The 19,521-nt window shown below is 45.8% G+C and overlaps 1 protein-coding gene across 1 annotated transcript in view; it reads left to right on the top strand.

The window, feature by feature from the left end:
• SCARB2 (scavenger receptor class B member 2) overlaps positions 1-16,867 on the top strand; it is a 46,355-nt gene extending 29,488 nt beyond the window's left edge. Inside the window, exons 9-12 of the mRNA XM_070756906.1 lie at positions 2,432-2,505; positions 6,047-6,098; positions 8,998-9,156; positions 13,364-16,867. Coding sequence (XP_070613007.1) covers positions 2,432-2,505; positions 6,047-6,098; positions 8,998-9,156; positions 13,364-13,405 — 327 coding nt within the window. The 3' untranslated portion in view covers positions 13,406-16,867. The remainder of the gene's footprint in view (positions 1-2,431; positions 2,506-6,046; positions 6,099-8,997; positions 9,157-13,363) is intronic.
• Positions 16,868-19,521: the final 2,654 nt, after the last annotated feature.

Genomic DNA, 19,521 nt, shown 5'->3' with positions numbered 1-19,521 from the left:
GCAAGTGAAGCCCTCCCAGCAAAAGGCAAAGCCGCGCAGTTCCGCAGTCGCCGAAGGAGGCTTAACCACACCCCTCTGTCCCACCCATCACCCGTGGCCAGCAGAAGAGCGGGGATAGGCAGGAGGAAGTTATGCCGGCCACGGGCGATGGGTGGGACAGAGGGGTGGGGTTAAGCCTCCTTTGGCGACTGCGGAGCTGCTTGCTGTCAACTTTGCACTGGGCAAAGCACTCTTCACCTCCCGCCAGGCACGGACGAAAGGCGTGGAAGTCTATTGTAGCAGCTGCTACAGCGCAGACATTTGGGGGTTTGGCTGGGCAAAAGGCAGGAGATACGGCGCTTCACTTACCCTCCCAGCAAAAGGCAAAGCCGCGCAGCTCCCCAGCCGCCAAAGGAGGCTTAACCCCACCCCTCTGTCCCACCCATCGCCCGTATCCGGCATAACTTCCTCCTGCCTATCCCCGCTCTTCTGCTGGCCACGGGCGATGGGTGGGACAGAGGGGTGCGGTTAAGCCTCCTTCGGCGACTGCGGAGCTGCTTGCTGTCAACTTTGCACTGGGCAAAGCACTCTTCACCTCCCGCCAGGCACGGGCGAAGGACGTGGAAGCCTATTGTAGCTCGCCCATGGCCGGCAGAAGATCGCTCTTGCCCGGCTTCACACGAGGCATCAGGTCAGCATTCTGGGCGGGCGGGCGGCAGACGAGGAGGGGGAAAGCCTCCTGCAGCAGCTGCCACAGCCGCCGGCTTCCCCGCCGCCCACCCGCACAGAATGCTGACCTGATGCCTCGCGGGGAAGCCAGGCAAGAGCGATCTTCTGCCGGCCATGGGTGAGCGGCGGGGAGTCGGGGCTGCTGGCAAGCGCCCCAGCCCGGCTGTGACCTTTTAAAACAGCCGGGCGGCTCCCCAGCAGCCTCCCGAAGCCAAACGCCAAACCCGAACTTCCGCGTTCGGCTTCGGGAGGCTGCTGGGAAGCCCCCCCGGCTGTTTTTAAAGGTGACAGCCGGGCTGGGGGGCTTCCCAGCACCCCCCCCAACCCCGAACCCGGAAGTTCGGCAAGAGTTCGGGGTTCGGGAGGTTGTTGGGAAGCCCCCCAGCCCGGCTGTCACCTTTTAAAACAGCCGGGCGGCTTCCTAGGAGCCTCCCAACGCCGAACCCGGAAGTTCGGGTTTGGCGTTCGTAACTCGAAAAAAGTTCGTAAGAAAAGGCAATTTTTTTCTGAACCCCGGGTTCGTATCACGAGTTGTTCGTAAGACGAGGGGTTCGTATCTTGAGGTACCACTGTATAGGTATTGTATTGTATTTTATTTATTAGATTTGTATGCCGCCCCTCTCCGAAGACTCGGGGCGGCTAACAACAATAAAAAAGACAATGTAAACAAATCTAATATTAAAAATAATCTAAAAACCCCCAATTTAAAGAACCACACATATATACAAGCATACCATGTATAAATTCTATCAGCCTAGGGGGAAGGGAAAATTTCAATTCCCCCATGCCTGACGACAGAGGTGGGTTTTAAGGAGCTTGCGAAAGGCAAGGAGGGTGGGGGCAACTCTGATCTCTGGGGGGAGCTGGTTCCAGAGGGCCGGGGCCGCCACAGAGAAGGCTCTTCCCCTGGGGCCCGCCAAACGACATTGTTTAGTCGACGGGACCCGGAGAAGGCCAACACTGTGGGACATAATCGGTGGCTGGGATTCATGCTGCAGAAGGCGGTCCCGGAGATATTCTGGTCCAGTGCCATGAAGGGCTTTATAGGTCATAACCAACACTTTGAATTGTGACCAGAAACTGATTGGCAACCAATGCAGACTGCGGAGTGTTGGTGTAACATGGGCATACTTTGGGAAGCCCATGATTGCTGTCGCAGCTTCATTCTGCACGATCTGGAGTTTCCAAACACTTTTCAAAGGTAGCCCCATGTAGAGAGCATTCTCTGCCTTCCCCGAGCCCCCAGGAGAACTCTGCAGGCCTTCCCAATCCTCTCTGCACCCCATTTTTGTGAAAAATGGGCCTATTTTTCACAAAAATGAGCCACGGGAGTGGGTCTTCAGGAGGCCCAAGATGGGCGTATTCGGTGTATAAGACGCAAAATAGAAGACCCGGAATGACCCTCTGCACATGCGCAGAAGCCTTTGAGAATGTGCCTTTTTGAGCAAGCTGCAGCGACCAGAGGACCAGTTCGAGCACATGGACCGCCGGTCATCACTACCAGCTCGACGAGCAGTGTTAAATTTCCGCTACCAGTTCTAAAGAATTGGTCTGAACCGGCAGTAATCCATCTCTGCGTTGTTCGGTGCTGTTGTAACTTCGAACGGTTGTAAGTCGAGGACTCCCGGTACTGGATTTGGCTTGGCTTGGTAAAGTGATGATAATAGCTGAAACAATATGTTTGATTTTGAGGTGAAACCACGCTTCTTTTTTTCCCTTTCAGATGACAGGAGTTGTGGTACGAGCCAACAAACGAATGCAAATCAATGTTTATGTTGAAACGATACCTGGATTTATGTAAGTATATTGTATGGAGAATCCGGCTAGTGTGTGTATTTATTTATTGTATTGTAGTGTGTGTGTATGTGTGTGCGTATACATATACATACATGCATACGTACATCATACATACATACATTTATTAATTAGATTTCTATGTCACCCTATTCCTCAGATTTAGGGGGGATCTCTCTCTCTCTCTCTGTATATATATATATATATATGTCACATGGGGGTTTTTTTGTTTTTTGTTTTGTTTTTTTTTTGCTGAATTTGAAAATTAAGGGAGACTAGGATAGATCTATTTCGGCCTTATTTTGGCCTCATCAGCTAGCCATACCCACTGGGACTTGAACCTGCAACCTTTGCCTTGTAAGGCAGAGAATTATCCTCTAGGCTACAGTATCCAATCCCTTCAGCTCTGCACCAGGGAAGGGTTACATATTTTTGTGTCGAATATATATACACACACACACACACACACACACACACACACACACAGGAGTACCTCGTGATAGGAACCCCTCGTCATACGAACTTTTCGAGATACGAACCCAGGGTTCAGAAAATTTTTGTCCCTTCTTACAAACTTTTTTCGCCTTACGAACCCGCCGCCCGAACGCTGAACCTGGAAGTTCGGGTTTGGCGTTAGAGTTCATAAGGTCGCCGAGAAGTGTCAAACAGATTCGGAGGTGAGCCTGTGGGCTAGAGTTTAAAATCCTGCCTTTTAGGCAGAAGTCTCCAGGTTCAAATCCCAGTAAGGGTATGCCTACCTGACGAGAGCATAATAAGCTCAAAATACATCTAGACTAGGCTCATTTCCTTTTCACATCAGCAAAAATATGTCACACACACACACACACACACACACGGGTATAGGTATGTAGATCTTGGTGCATTCGGGTTTTTTCCCATGTAAAATGGATAGAATCATGGCTACGTTTCGACGAGGTCCCACTCGTCATCTGGTGTGTTTTGCCTTTGTGCTAGGATGAAGCCGATTCATATACAGTGTTCCCTCGATTTTCGCGGGGGATGCATTCCAAGACCTCCCGCGAAAGTCGAATTTCCGCGAAGTAGAGATGCGGAAGTAAATACACTATTTTTGGCTATGAACAGTATCCCAAGCCTTCCCTTAACACTTTAAACCCCTAAATTGCAATTTTCCATTCCCTTAGCAACCATTTAGATTATTACTCACCATGTTTATTTATTAAAGTTTATTTTAAAAAATATTTATTAAAGGTGGACGAAAGTTTGGCGATGACGTATGACGTCATCGGGCAGGAAAAACCGTGGTATAGGGAAAAAACCCGCAAAGTATTTTTTAATTAATATTTTTGAAAAACCATGGTATAGCCGTTTCGCAAAGTTCGAACCCGTGAAAATAGAGGGCCACTGTATATGTGTGTTTACACATATATATACAGTGAACCCTCGAGTTTCGCGTCCTCAAGCATCGCGAAAGGGCTATTTCGCGAGTTTTAAACCCGGAAGTAAACTCCACCATCTGCGCATGTGTGCGTAGATGGTGGAGTTCCCCAGCTGGGAAGCTGGGCGGCTTCCCTGGGTCTTTCCCCTCTTGCCCCGTAAGACCCCTGCGGCGGCGCGAGCAACGGCGTGGGCGGGCGGGCGGCACGCGCGGGGACACACCAGCTCCGCTGCCCAGCTGGGGAGCGGAGCTGGGGTTTCCCCAAGCGCGCGCGCGCGTTGCTGGGGCCGCTCCCCAGCTGGGGAGCGGAGCTGGGGTTTCCCCAAGCGCGCTGCGCGTTGCTGGGGCCGCTCCCCAGCTGGGGAGCGGAGCCGGGGTTTCTCCAAGCGCGCGCGCGTTGCTGGGGCCGCTCCCCAGCTGCGGAGCGGAGCCGGGGTTTCTCCAAGCGCGCGCGCGTTGCTGGGGCCGCTCCCCAGCTGGGGAGCGGAGCTGGGGTTTCTCCAAGCGCGCGCGTTGCTGGGGCCGCTTCCCAGCTGGGGAGCAGAGCCGGGGTTTCCCCAAGCGCGCGCGCGTTGCTGGGGCTGCTCCCCAGCTGGGGAGCGGATCTGGGGTTTCCCCAAGCGCGCGCGCGTTGCTGGGGCGCGCTTGGGGAAACCCCAGATCCGCTCCCCAGCTGGGAAGCGGCCCCAGCAACTCGCGCGCGCTTGGGGAAACCCCAGATCCGCTCCCCAGCTGGGAAGCGGCCCCAGCAACTCGCGCGCGCTTGGGGAAACCCCAGATCCGCTCCCCAGCTGGGGAGCAGCCCCAGCAACGCGCGCGCGCTCCCCAGCAACGCGCTGCGGGCGGCGGTGGAAGTAAAAACACCATCTGCGCATGCGCAGATGGTGTTTTTACTTCCGCACCGCTACTTCGCGAAAAATCGATCATCGCTTGGGGTCCTGGAACGGAACCCTCGCGATGATCGAGGGTTCACTGTATATATATTCAGCAGGAAAATAATGCATGCACAAATGGAACGGTAATGTATGTATTAATCAAAGGAATCATATACATGCAAATTGAAACAGCGAGAAAGATATTCAGCAGAAAAACCAGCTTAGGAAGTAGGCGGTAGGCAGCATCTGGTATACAATCTCCTTGTGCAAGAAGTTGGCCTTCCAAGATCTCTTCCAATTCGGTTATTATTCTGTTGCAATGCCAAGGAAAGCCGAGGTACACGTCAGCAAGAATTGCATTTTCCCTTAGCAAACACTTCGCTTAAGAACCCGGTTGCCGATCTCAGTTGTGATCGAATGAGTATTGTATGGGCAGTTCTGTGCTAGCAAAAATCTTCAGGAGAGAAGGATTTAAGGGTAGTGATAACCGACAGTCTCAAAATGGGCGAAGAGTACAGTCAGGCGGTAGGGAAAGCAAGTAGGATGCTTGGCTGCATAGCTAGAGGTATCACAAGCAGGAAGAGGGAGATTGTGATCCCGCTGTAGAGAGCGCTGGTGAGACCCCATTGGGAATACTGTGTCTAGTTCTGGAGACCTCGCCTACAAAAAGATATTGATAAAATTGAACGGGTTCAATGACGGACTACAAGAATGGTGGAAGGTCTTAAGCATAAAATTTATCAGGAAAGACTTCATGGACTCAATCTGTATAGTCTGGAGGACAGAAGGAAAAGGGGGGACATGATCAAAACATTTAAATATGTGAAAGGGTTAAATAAGGTCCAGGAGGGAAATGTTTTTAATAGGAAAGTGAACACAAGAACAAGGGGGCACTTTCTGACGTTAGTCGGAGGAAAGATCAGAAGCAACGTGAGAAAATATTATTTTACTGAAAGAGTAGTAGATGCTCGGAACAAACTTCCAGCAGACGTGGTTGGTAAATCCGCAGTAACTGAATTTTAACATGCCTGGGATAAACATATATCCATCCTAAGATGAAATACAGGAAATAGTATAAGGGCAGACTAGATGGACCATGAGGTCTTTTTCTGCCATCAATCTTCCATGTTTCTATGTTTCTATCGCTTAAGGGAGACAATCTATGTCCCATTTTCCAGAGCTCTGAAGGCTTAATGAAATGCTTTCCCATCGTGTAACCTCTGGTTTTATCTATGATTTTGTCTTGTTTCAGCCAAACGGGGAAGATCATAACGATGCCCTATCCAGTGATGTTTGTAAATGAGGTAGGCACTGATCAAAGGTCCCCATCTTCGTCTCTGATATTGTAAGGAAGTGCAGTGGTACCTCTACCTAAGAATGCCTCTACTTTTCTAGATAAGAACCAGGTGTTCAAGACTTTTTTGCCTCTTCTCAAGAACCGTTTTCCACTTACAAACCCGAGCCTCTGAAACTGTAACCAGAAGAGGCAGGGAGAAGCCTCCGTGGGGCCTCTCTGGGAATCTCCTGGGAGGAAACAGGGCCAGAAAAGGCAGGAAGAAGCCTTCGTGGGGCCTCTCTAGAGATCTTCTGGGAGGAAACAGGGCCAGAAAGGCAGGGAGAAGCCTCCGTGGGGCCTCTGTAGGAATCTCCTGGGAGGAAACAGGGCTGGAAAAGGCAGGAAGAAGCCTTCGTGGGGCCTCTCTAGAGATCTTCTGGGAGGAAACAGGGCCAGAAAGGCAGGGAGAAGCCTCCGTGGGGCCTCTGTAGGAATCTCCTGGGAGGAAACAGGGCTGGAAAAGGCAGGAAGAAGCCTTCGTGGGGCCTCTCTAGAGATCTTCTGGGAGGAAACAGGGCCAGAAAGGCAGGGAGAAGCCTCCGTGGGGCCTCTGTAGGAATCTCCTGGGAGGAAACAGGGCCAGAAAAGGCAGGGAGAAGCCTCCGTGGGGCCTCTGTAGGAATCTCCTGGGAGGAAACAGGGCTGGAAAGGTGGGGAGAAGCCTCCGTGGGGCCTCTGTAGGAATCTCCTGGGAGGAAACAGGGCTGGAAAGGTGGGGAGAAGCCTCCGTGGGGCCTCTCTAGGAATCTCCTGGGAGGAAACAGGGCCTCCACCCTCCCTGTGGGTTTCCCCAATCGCACACATTATTTGCTTTTACACTGATTCCTATGGGAAAAATTGCTTCTACTTACAAACTTTTCTATTTAAGAACCTGGTCACGGAACGAATTAAGTTCTTAAGTAGAGGTACCTCTCAAAGTCTTTTTATTTTTTCTTTTGGCCTCATTTTGCTACCCAGTAACCAAAAAAAGAGAGAGAAGCCTCCATGGGGCCTCTCTAGAAATCTCCTAGGAGGAAACAGGGCCGGAAAGGTGGGGAGAAGCCTCCGTGGGGCCTCTCTAGGAATCTCCTGGGAGGAAATAGGGCTGGAAAGGTGGGGAGAAGCCTCTGTGGGGCCTCTCTAGGAATCTTCTGGGAGGAAATAGGGCTGGAAAGGTGGGGAGAAGCCTCCGTGGGGCCTCTCTAGGAATCTCCTGGGAGGAAACAGGGCTGGAAAAGGCGGAAAGAAGCCTCCGTGGGGCCTCTCTAGGAATCTCCTGGGAGGAAACAGGGCTGGAAAAGGCGGAAAGAAGCCTCCGTGGGGCCTCTCTATGAATCTCCTGGGAGGAAACAGGGCCTCCACCCTCCCTGTGGTTTCCCCGATTGCACACATTATTTGCTTTTACATTGATCCCTATGGGAATAATTGCTTCTTCTTACAAACTTTTCTACATAAGAACCTGGTCACGGAACGAATGTAAGTCCGTAAGTAGAGGTACCACTGTAGTCTGAATCTGGGAAGGGAAACAGAAAGTTGATGCAAGGAGGATGAGAACAAATCGGACATTTCGGTCAGCTGCCACCTTAACTTGTGCTTGTTGTGTGGGTCATTACCATTTAGTGACGGTCAACTCTTGGGAGGGTAGATGGGAAGAGGAATGCTTGGGGGAAAGTGAAGTAACGGCTGTATCTCCCCGAGATGCTGCCTCAAGGCCATTCAGCTGGGGGAAGAAGGCAACTGCCTATCAACTCGTCTGAAGACATCTTGCTTGAACCTGATTTAATGTTTCATGTTTAATGTTTCCAAATGTAAAATAATGCACTTGGGCAAAAGGAATCCTCAATCTGAGTATTGCATTGGCAGTTCCTTGTTAGCAAAAACTTCAGGAGAGAAGGATTTAGGGGTAGTGATTTCTGACAGTCTCAAAAAGGGTGAACAGTGCAGTCAGGCAGTAGGAAAAGCGAGTAGGATGCTTGGCTGCATAGCTAGAGGTATAACAAGCAGGAAGAGGGAGCTTGTGATCCCCTTATATAGAGCGCTGGTGAGACCCCATTTGGAATACTGTGTTCAGTTCTGGAGACCTCACCTACAAAAAGATATGGACAAAATTGAACGGGTCCAAAGACGGGCTACAAGAATGGTGGAAGGTCTTAAGCATCAAACGTATCAGGAAAGACTTAATGAACTCAATCTGTAGAGTCTGGAGGACAGAAGGAAAAGGGGGGACATGATCGAAACATTTAAATATGTTAAAGGGTTAAATAAGGTTCCGGAGGGAAGTGTTTTTAATAGGAAAGTGAACACAAGAAGAAGGGGACACAATCTGAAGTTAGTTGGGGGAAAGATCAAAAGCAACGTGAGAAAATATTATTTCACTGAAAGAGTGGTAGATCCTTGGAACAAACTTCCAGCAGACGTGGTTGGTAAATCCACAGCAACTGAATTTAAACATGCCTGGGATAAACATATATCCATCCTAAGATAAAATACAGGAAATAGTATAAGGGCAGACTAGATGGACCATGAGGTCTTTTTCTGCCGTCAGACTTCTATGTTTCTATGATTGGTCACTGGGAGGTGGAGGAGTCAGCGATGGGAAACAATTAAGGGAGTGTATGTTGAATTTAAGGATGTGGGCACGCAATTGTCAGTTCTGGCTATGCATTGCTGCAATGCACTTCTTAAGAGCCGTGGGGTGGCAGCGGTTAAAATGCAGACCTATTTCTGCTGACCGCCGGCTGCCTGCAGTTTGGCAGTTCGATTCCCACCAGGCTCAAGGTTGACTCGACCTTCCATCCTTACGAGGTGGGTAAAAAATGAGGATGGGCAGATAAACCCAAGTTATGTCTCCTTCTTCACTTCCTTGTTCATTTTTTTTCCTTTTCCAGAGTTTTATACTTGACGATGTAAATGCCGGGAAACTCCGGGCGGCTCTGCTCGAATCCAATCTGGTGCAAGCTGTCCCCTTCATCATGCTGGCCCTGGGCATTATTGGTGGAGCCGTGTTCCTGGCAGTCATCTATTGGCCCAGAGGGAAAAAGGAGGAGGTAAGGTTGCTTGTAGGTCGGCTCATTTCCCCGTTATTATAAAAGCTTCCTTCCTGCCTTCCTTCCTTCCTTTTTCTATCCATCCATCCTGTCCCTCCCTACCTCCCTCCTTTCCTTCCTTCCACCCACCCATCCATTCACCCATCCTCTTCTTTACATCCATCCATCCCCTTCCTTCCAGTCCTTCCCTCCCTCCCTCCTTTTTCCTCCCCTCCTTTCCTTTCTTCCATCCTTCCATCCCTTTCCTTTCTTACTTCTTTCCTCCGTCTCTTCCTTCCTTCCTTCCTTCCTTCCAGTCCTTCCCTCCCTCCCTCCTTTTTCCTCCCCTCCTTTCCTTTCTTCCATCCATCCATCCCTTTCCTTCATTCCTTTTTTCCTTCCTCTCCCTTCCTTCCTTCCATCCATCCATCCATCCGTCCTCTTCCTTCCATCCAGTCCTTCCTTCCTTTTTCCTCCCTCCCTCCCTCCTTCCCTTTCTTCCATCCACCCCTTTCCTTCCTTCTTCCCTTTGTCTCTTCCTTCCTTCCACCCACCCATCCATTCACTCATCCTCTTCCTTCATTCCTTCCATTCCTTACCCCCTCCCTTTTCCTTCCTTCCTTCCTTCCTTCTTTCCTTCTTTCCTTCCTTCCTTTCTCCATCCATCCATCCCTTTCCTTCCTTCCTTCTTCCCTTTGTCTCTTCCTTCCTTCCACCCACCCATCCATTCACTCATCCTCTTCCTTCATTCCTTCCATTCCTTACCCCCTCCCTTTTCCTTCCTTCCTTCCTTCCTTCCTTCTTTCCTTCTTTCCTTCCTTCCTTTCTCCATCCATCCATCCCTTTCCTTCCTTCCTTCTTCCCTTTGTCTCTTCCTTTCTTCCACCCACCCATCCATCCATTCACTCATCCTCTTCCTTCCTTCCATCCATCTCCTTCCATTCCTTCCCCCATCCCTTTTCTTTCCTCCCTCCTTTCCTTCCTTCCTTCTTCCTTCTTTCCTTACTTTCTTCCATCCATCCATCCCTTTCCTTCCTTCCTCCCTTCGTCTCTTCCCTCCTTCCACCCACCCATCCATTCACTCATCCTCTTCCTTCCTTCCTTCCTCCCCTTCCTTCCTCCCTCCTTTCCTTCCTTCCTTCTTTCCTTCCTCACTTTCTTCCATCCATCCCCTTCCTTCCTTCCTTTCTCCATCCATCCATCCCCTTATCCCCTTCCTTCCTTCTTTTCTTCCCTCCCTCCCTCCTTTCCTTTCCTTTTCTTTCCCTCCCTCACCTACCGACTTGTTCATTCTAGGGAAAAGGCTTAATAGACCCACAGTAAAAAATCAGCAACTTTTTGACGCTGACTCGCCTCCCGTGGTAAGACGTGCCAAATTTGCTTTCTTCCTGGTGTCTCCAAACTATAAGTGCCAACAAGGAGCTTCTCCTTTAAGCCTTCTGACATCTTAAAGCCTGATTTTGCACATGTGCCAGCCGCTCACTGGCTGTTGTAACTGCTGTGGCTGCAGAAAATTCCTATCGGTTTAATTAAAACTGTAATCTCATAAATGCCTCTGATCCCCTCGCCACGGGGCTCAAGCAGGGACTATTCGGAACCTTGAGCATCGTGAAATATAAATATACATGTGTGAACCAGTTTTGAGATTAAACTGTTCTGGTTTCTTAACCTAGGCCTTGGGTTACCCCCTCTCAACTCGTGGTAGATTGCAACAGCCTTGGGACGGCTTAGCTGGACTTAGTTAGTTAGTTAGTTAGTTAGTTAGTTAGTTAGTTAGTTAGTTAGTTAGTTAATCAGTCATTCATTCATTCATTCATTCATTTATTTAGATTTGTATGCCGCCCCTCTCCGTAGACTCGGGGCGCCTCACAACACAATAAAACAGTTCATGACAAATCTAATAATTTACAATTTAAAATATTTAAAAACCCCATTATTAAGCAGACATACATACAAGCATACCATACATAAATTGAATTGAATAGGTCTGGGGGAAATATCTCAGTTCCCCCATGGCGGACGACAAAGGTGGGTTTTGAGGAGTTTACGAAAGGCAAGGAGGGTAGGGGCAGTTCTAATATCTGGGGGGAGCTGGTTCCAGAAAGTTGGGGCCGCCACAGAGAAGGCTCTTCCCCTGGGGCCCACCAACCGACATTGTTTAGTTGACAGGACCCGGAGAAGGCTGGCTGGGGAATTCTGGGACTTGAAGTCCAGATATCTTCAAATTGCCAAGGTTGGGAAACACTGCCCTAGAATCAGGAATGAATAGCAAATATGTGCGGGGGAACCTTTACCTTTAACTATTTTTTTTTTAAAAGTATTTTTATTATTCTTCAAAGACAAACATAACACACACAACGTATAACATTAAATGGAGCTACAGTCGCTCCGCTCAAGATAGAAGTCTTCATTGTACAGAAAAAAGAAAGAACTTATTATTCTTATAATGTATAAGAATATCTGTTACAACTCACTGCATAAAAACACGTCTAATAGTACAATATATTAAAGTATATAAAAAAGATCTTAATTTTTGAGTTAAATCAAATCCAAATAGAAAAAAAAATGGAATATTACATTATATTATAAAAGATCACAGTCTAGTTTACTTTTTCTATTAAGTTCAATATTTTTACTAATATTTCACTTTAACAATTATGTGGGTCCCTGCACAGGCTGGGGGGAGAAGTTGGATTCCTTCAGTCTTAAGTCGAGCACCCAAAACACAAATACAGTACTCCTTGACTTACGACAGTTCGTTTAGTGACCATTCAAAGTTATAACAGCACTGATAAAAAGTGACTTATGACTGTTTTTTCACCCTTAATGACCGTTGAAGCCTCCCCAGGAGACCAGGGGATCAAAATCCAGAAACACTTGGCAAATTGGCTCATACTTACAACGGTGTGCATTGTTTTTGCGACTTGGAAAGCAAAGTCTTTGGTCGTAAGTCCAGGCCTACCTATTCACCCAGTACAGGCGAAGAGAAACACCTGAGGAAAGGACTTCCTGCTTTGGGTTCTGGGTGCTTCATATTCTATAAACAGGGACCCTTAAAGTGTGAGAATAAACCCACATTTTCTGTATGGGGACACCTCTTGGGTTCTGGTCTATGGGTCTGGAGGGCTTTCATTGGTCTGCTAGAGTGGAGAACAGAGCTAGAGGGGTTGTAAGAGAAGTTGTAATTGCTTGGTTTCCTTTTTTTAAAAAAATCTTTGAGGGAATATATAAATATTGCTTTTCGGGATGGTACAGATTTGATAAGTTTTGTTCTAAGTGCAGAGGTGTCCAACCTTGTGGACTTGTGGACTTCAACTCCCAGAATTCCTCAGCCAGCTTTGCTTTGTTGAAGACCCCAAATCTTCAACTCCCAGCAAAGTTGGCTGAGGAATTCTGGGAGTTGAAGTCCACAAGTCCACAAGTTGCCATGGTTGGAGACCCCTTTGGCTAGTGGCCCTGGTGAAGGTACTTTATTGGCTGGATTTACATTTTTTTTTAAGCAGCTGGTGTGTGTTTTTACATACTCTTGTGAAAACAAAGAAGGTAGGTTTTTAACGAGATGATCTCCTCATCATTGGAACCCCAAGGTAGGTCGAACTCATTCATTCATCTTCCAATGTTTTCAGAGCTGAAAAAGATTAAAAAGGTTCACAGATATTAACCTACTATTTTTGCAGCTCAGGTGAATTCGGATGTCTAATATTGCTTCTTCTTCTTCTTAAAAATGTGATCTTCTCCTAGTCAGATTCATTGCTTGAGTAGAAACCATGGAAATTGAGGGGGGGGCCACACCCCCAATGTATTTCTCTGGCTTTAGGAATACAACAGCTTAGGGAAATATTTTGGCTGGAATAAAGGCCTGTGGGCATGCGTGGGAGGGAGGGAAAGGGTGTGGGCATGGGCCTTTTTAAATAAGTGGTTTTTAGTGGCTTTTAATTATTAGATTTGTTATATATTGTGCTATTACTGTTGTGAGCTGCCCCGAGTCTACGGAGAGGGGCGGCATACAAATCTAATAAATAATAAGAAGAATAAGAAGAAGAATAGTTAAGAGTCCACTTATCAAGAATTTATCTGTGAACAGGACTTAAGAGAAGTCTAATTGGATTTTGCTTGGCTTTGGCCATCTCCAGCAAAGTCGCCGGAGCCGATAGATGAAATAGGTTGCGTCAACACAACCTTTAAATTAACTCCTTGATTTTTGTTTTTTGTTGTTTCCCGCTAACAGCAGGGTACCGTTGACGAACAAGCTCCACTTATCCGGACTTAACTTGACCTCCCCGACCATGCCAGGTTTACCAAAAGAAAGAAGACCTTCACCACGGCACCGTGAACATGGCAAAACCTTTTTAACTGCCGCCACAACCCACCAATTCAACGGCACCCTCGGAGCAGTACCCTTTTTAGCCAAGGGAGGTGGGCCAATTGTAAACGGAACCTGATCGGAGGGCAGAATCACAGGCTTTTTAAAGGGGTCCTCGGTTGGACCCAATTTGCCGCCGGCTCTTTCCCAGAGTGCGAAAATAGCAAGTAGTATTTCACCGCACGTCCACCATTTGGTGGGACTTGGGAAATTGCACCTGCACTTATGTTCCCTGCTGGCTTATTGGATGTGCCGTGAAAGACGACGTCGGCCTTGGTGACTTCCTTATTAATTTAGGAGAATTGCTAGCACAGCCCTCGTCCTGCCCGAATTTCATGTCTCGGTGAATCCCCTGGCTCAGATCTACTTTGGAGTTTTTACTTTCACAGTGTAAAAATTTGCACTGGAAAGAGACACACCAAAATAACAACAGCAACAACCATTTTAAACATATCCAGGAAATGTCCCATTTTTATTCAGGCCATCAAATGCCCTGTCCGGTGTTTGTTTGTTTTTTTAAAAAAAATCCTTTTGAGTAAAAAGCTCAGATCGGCTTTTACCAACCTGGCAACCTTGTTTGTGCCAGTGTCCACCCTTTTGAGGGCCACCAGATTGAGGAAGGCTGGCTCAAATATTCACTAGCGAATTCTCTCCTATTTGGTCAACCACGGGAATAGATCTAAAAAGATCCAGCCCCTGGACTAAAAGTTTTACTGGGATTATAATTATTTTATTACTGTTTAAAAGGCACACCTACAAAGCATGTTTGAAGGCACCAACTCTGCAAACTGGACACACATCACACATATTTTCCAAGGGTACACAACTTCATTTGTGAAAGTCGTCCCCCCCCCCCCCCCACCAAGGACCCATTTTCTCCTATCTCCTTTAAAAGTGATTTGGGAATAATGGATTTCTTCTCTAAATCCAACACGTGGTTTTTCAAGATCTAAAGGCCTTTCCCTCAAAAGCATCCAGCTGTGTTGCAGTTTCCAACTTTGTGGTTGGGAGGGCGAGAAGGGATTGGAGTCTTCACAATTAACAGTCAAAATGGAATTTAACGCCTATAGGCTGAAACCGTTTTGAGGAGGAAAAAAGGGAAATTTTACACGATTGTTCAATTTGCACTGGAGAGAATGAGAAGGGATCCGTAGAGCGAGCTGCACTGATTTGTCGAAGAGAAACTGGATTCCTTTTTTGAGATGGGTCTGAAAAGTAAGGTCGTAGCCAGTAATCTTGGTGTGGTGGCATCTGGTTAATCCTCCTTGACGGGGTGTCATACGTGCTGCTTGATAATTTGGATAGGAGATGAGAAGGAAAAGCACAAGACGTCTCATATCGTGGAAGTTGGAAAAAGAATTCTGGAAGAAAGCAGTAGCAAACTATATTTTTGCCAAGAAACAATGTGGATGCCCATGAAAATACCAGGAGTCAAGCTCAATACGAACACCATTTTTTTCTTACTAACTATTAAGAGATGCTGTGTCCCTGATACTACTCCATCCTTCTTTCCTGTAGTTTAATCTATCACTTGAGTTATTACCTTATTGCACTACGATACTCATAATTCCCAAATGTCCTATTATTAGAATGCTATTGTTAGAAACTGAGTGATTTGCAATCTTGGATTTTCCCATTGGATTAGGAAGGATTCCCCCTGGCTTTTGCTGCGTCCGTTGTAAATTCCTTTTAACTTCATCTTAAAAATGGCTTTGCTGGATTCCCACCCAGTATCCCTTAGCCTGGGCATTTTATCACCAGTTGCGCCAGGCAAAAGTTCTGGGAAGTTAGCCAAGCTTTGAAGGTGATCTCCGCTGTAGAATTAATCTAAAATACTAGAGGCAAATATTTTGCAAGCCTGTGACAGGTGGTGCAAGTGGTTTCCTTGGAGGTTAGGCAAATTATGCAATCTAAATCTAAATTAAAATCTGAATATCAACCTTTTTTCTCTAAACGAGAAATTAAAATCTGAATATCAAACTTTTCCAGCTGAGAAATGAAAATATCGTGTTACGGTGCATAAAAATTTTGCAGGAAGAGAGACGGTTTGAATATTTGCAGAAACAGAGAAGCAAAAGAAAAGAATATAATACATTGCAGCCTTATTAGTGTCTGAGGTCCTTGTTTCTCCTTGATCTTGGCTGGGTTTTTTGCAGACTTTTCATTACCCAACTAGGTAACCTCATCAGTATTAAAGGAGATGGGGTTTACTCTCTGTTTATATACAGCTGGCTTGTTGGGTAGTGAAATATTTGCAAAAGAAACCCTCCAAGCTCAGAGAACATCAAAGACCCCACAGTTCAACCTTGAGCTACAAATATTCTTTTCTATCACTGGTCTCTTGTTTGACCTGTTGAAAACTAGGTGTGGCCAGATATGGGATTGACTGGGCAGCAGCTTTAAATATGCAAAGGTTTACAATAGCTGTTAATAAATCAAAGGGCTAGTTTCTCCTCAAAAAGATTAGTCAATTTAAGACAATTTGGAGGGGAGAACCGCAATTGCTTGTCAAATTGGTAGTGAAATCAAATCTCAAGGCCCTAAATGTGCTTGGAATGCTGCTTTTTTTTAAATTTTAAGCATCTTTTATAGCTGGCTATAATTGATAGATAATTTGGGGTTTCTTGTTAAGAAAAAAAAACCAAGGATAAAGGCTCCCTACTCTTGAAACCAATATTACTGGCAAACCTTGTCTGCTGTTGAAGACAATGGATAAATTTAAAAAGTCAAGCTTCAGGATCTGGTCGCCAAACAGCCTTTTCTTTGAACGTATTTTTCTAATTTGACTGGACAAGGCCAATTGCTGTTGGTACTTGAGGACTAGTTGCTTCTCTTGCACAATTTTAGAAATGATGGGCACACTTTGCAAGTTGCTCGCCATTGTTTCTGCTCTTGACGCTGAGGTTCGCGCCAAGTTCCCAGGAATTTTCAGGTTCTTTTGCAATCCAACTGGACATCACAACAATTGTCCTGTAGCTGCGCAAGTGGTGATGTGTGCGTTGACCTGCGATTTTGGGCCTGAAACCATAGACTGCTCTCTTTAGAAAGACTCACACCATCCTTCAGTTGTAAGGGACAGGATTGGGTTTTAACCACATATACTGTATCTAATGCTTCTCTAACTCAAAAAGAGCTTTTGAGCCCTCTGAATTCTATAAGCTGCACACAAGGTACACTAATATTAACCCTTTTAGAAGATGGGAAGCTAAGATTTGTGCCATAGCTGCTTTTCCAAGGTTGTTTTTCCTGAGTTAAATGACAAATGCTGGCCTTAAAAACAGTCTTGTATTCTCCCTGAAGCCTAACGCACTTTTTATGGCATAATGGAAACTACCAAGCAGTAAAAGTAAAAGATGTTTTTTTTCTTTCGTTTCTTTGTTTTCTTGTGTCTTAAAAGGGAAGGCCAAAACAAACAAGGAAATGTATTTCATACTTGGGGGGGAAAGGAAGGAAAGTGGGAGGGAGGGAAAGGAAGGAAGAAAAATGAAGGAGGGCAGAAGGAAATAGTTGAAGGAAGGAGAGGGTGGAACGAAGGAAATAATGGAAAGGAGGAAATAAGGAAATGATGAATGGAAGAGGGAGGAAACAAGGAAATAATGGAAGGAAGGAAATAATGGAAGAAGGAAGGCTTTCATATGGTACTGAATCATAACTAGCCCAAATGTTTGATTAAACACACTTCTAAAAGTATGGTGCACATCATAAGTATTGTTTTGTATACACTTAAAATTTGAATAGAATAGATAAAACTTATTGGCCACACAAGGAATGTGTCTTTGGTTCATATGCTCTCTATACATAAAAGAAAACATACATTTGTCAAGAATCATAGGATACAACACTTAATGATTGTCATAAGAGTCAAATAAGCAATGAGGAAACTTAATAAAAAATCTTAAGGATACAAGCAACAAGTTAACAAGTGATGAAGTTTATAGAGGAGATACTCATAGTAAAATATATCTAAGAGAATAGAAAAGATATAGGAATAGAACATATCAATGAAAGAATAGAAGAAGAGATATAGGAATAGAAGAAAGGTATAGTAGATACAGTATAAGAGAGCAATAGGACAGGGGACGGAAGGCACTCTAGTGCACTTGTACTCGCCCCTTACTGACCTCTTAGGAATCTGGAGAGGTCAACCGTAGATAATCTAAGGGTAAAGTGTTGGGGGTTTGGGGATGACACTATGGAGTCCAGTAAAGAGTTCCACGCTTCAACAACTCGGTTACTGAAGTCGTCTTTTTTACAGTCAAGTTTGGAGCGGTTAATATTAAGTTTAAATCTGTTGTGTGCTCTTGTGTTGTTGTGGTTGAAGCTGAAGTAGTCGCCGGCAGGCAGGACCTTGTGGGCAACACTTAGATCTTGTTCAAGGCGTCTTAGTTCTAGGCTTTCTAGGCCCAGGATTGGCCTCGATTGTTTCCCTTAGCAACAGAAATTTGCCGCTCAGCTGTGGTCCTTAAGCTGAGGACTTGCCTGTAAATTGAAAGCGGAAGAGAACGAGATCTACGATCCTCTTCCAATCCTTAAGGGGGCGCAGCGCTGCCTTTGTGAGCAAGCCGGCAAGTGTTCTGAGCCGTTCTGTCCTTTTGCATCTGGAATAACGCCCGTCTCATGACGTCAATGACAAGTCTCACGGGGATGACGCTAACGCTTCCGCCCAGTTGCCTGAACAACCATCAAACACTGCATCCAGGTTTTATTCCCGAGTGAACGACGGTTCCTATTCATAGAGCTAGAAAATAAAGAGTCGCATCTCCGAAATGATTTCTTTTTCTTATAGCGTATACAGTAGTATATACCACAAGCGGTTCCTCTTCTGAAATTCAACAGACCATGAATCCGTGTCGCTCCCACGCAATTTCATTACATAGTTCATGTAATGGATGGATGGATATAGGATCTTCTATCATTGATATGTTCTATTGCTATATCTTCTTTTCTATTCTTTCTTAGATATATTTTACTATGAGTATCTCCTCTATAACCTTCATCATGTATTTTACTATGTGTATATAGATATATACCCACTAAAACCCTCATTGTGTATTGGACTAAATAAATAAATAAATAAAATAGAATTATTTATTGGCCAAGTGTGATTACACACACAAGGAATTTGTCTTAGGTGCAGGTGCTCTTATTGTACATAAAAGAAAAAGATACATTTGTCAAAAAGCATAAGGTACAACACCATGACTTTCATAGGGGTCAAATAAGCACTCAGGAAACAATATTAATAAAAATCTTAAGGATACAAGCAACAAATTAGTCATAAGTGGGAGGAAATGGGTGATAGGAATGAGGGAAAAACTAGTAGTAATAGTAGTGCAGACTTAGTAAATAGTTTGACAGTGTTGAGGAAATTACGTATTTGTTTAGCAGAGTGAGGGCGTTCGGGGAAAAACTGTTCTTGTGTCTAGTTGTCTTGGTGTGCAGTGCTCCGTAGTGACATTTTGAGAGTAGGAGTTGAAGCAGTTTATGTCCAGGATGCGAGGGGTCAGTCAATATTTTCACCACCCTCTTTTTGACTCCTGCACAGTGATGGGCTCCTACGGGAACGGTCAGGAACACAGTTCCGGTAGCAAAATTTGGAGCTCCACCCCAGAGCACCCAATTTGCACTGAAAGATGTTGAAACAAAATGCATAAGCCATGCCCACAGTGTGGTAATAAAAATGTTGGTAGCCCATCACTGCTCGTGCAGTATACAGGTATAGCAATAGAGATAGAAATAGGTAGATAGGTCGGTAGGTAGGTAGGTAGGTAGGTAGGTAGGTAGGTAGAGACAGACAGGGGGAGAGACAGAAAGAAAGAATAGATAATAGATGGTAGGTAGGTAGGTAGGTAGATGATAGATAGATAGATAGATAGATAGATAGATAGATAGATAGATAGATAGATAGATAGATAGATAGATAGATAGATAGATAGATAGATAGATAGATGCAAAGAGTTTAGAATCAGAAAGCGGAACCCGGGCACTACTCTAAATCTTTCGTAGATCTATAGACCGCGTCC

The sequence above is a fragment of the Erythrolamprus reginae genome, chromosome 7 (assembly GCF_031021105.1).
Source record: "Erythrolamprus reginae isolate rEryReg1 chromosome 7, rEryReg1.hap1, whole genome shotgun sequence".
Taxonomy (NCBI): Eukaryota; Metazoa; Chordata; class Lepidosauria; order Squamata; family Dipsadidae; genus Erythrolamprus; species Erythrolamprus reginae.
Note: the sequence above shows the minus strand (reverse complement) of the source record. Positions and strands in the feature narration are given on the sequence as shown.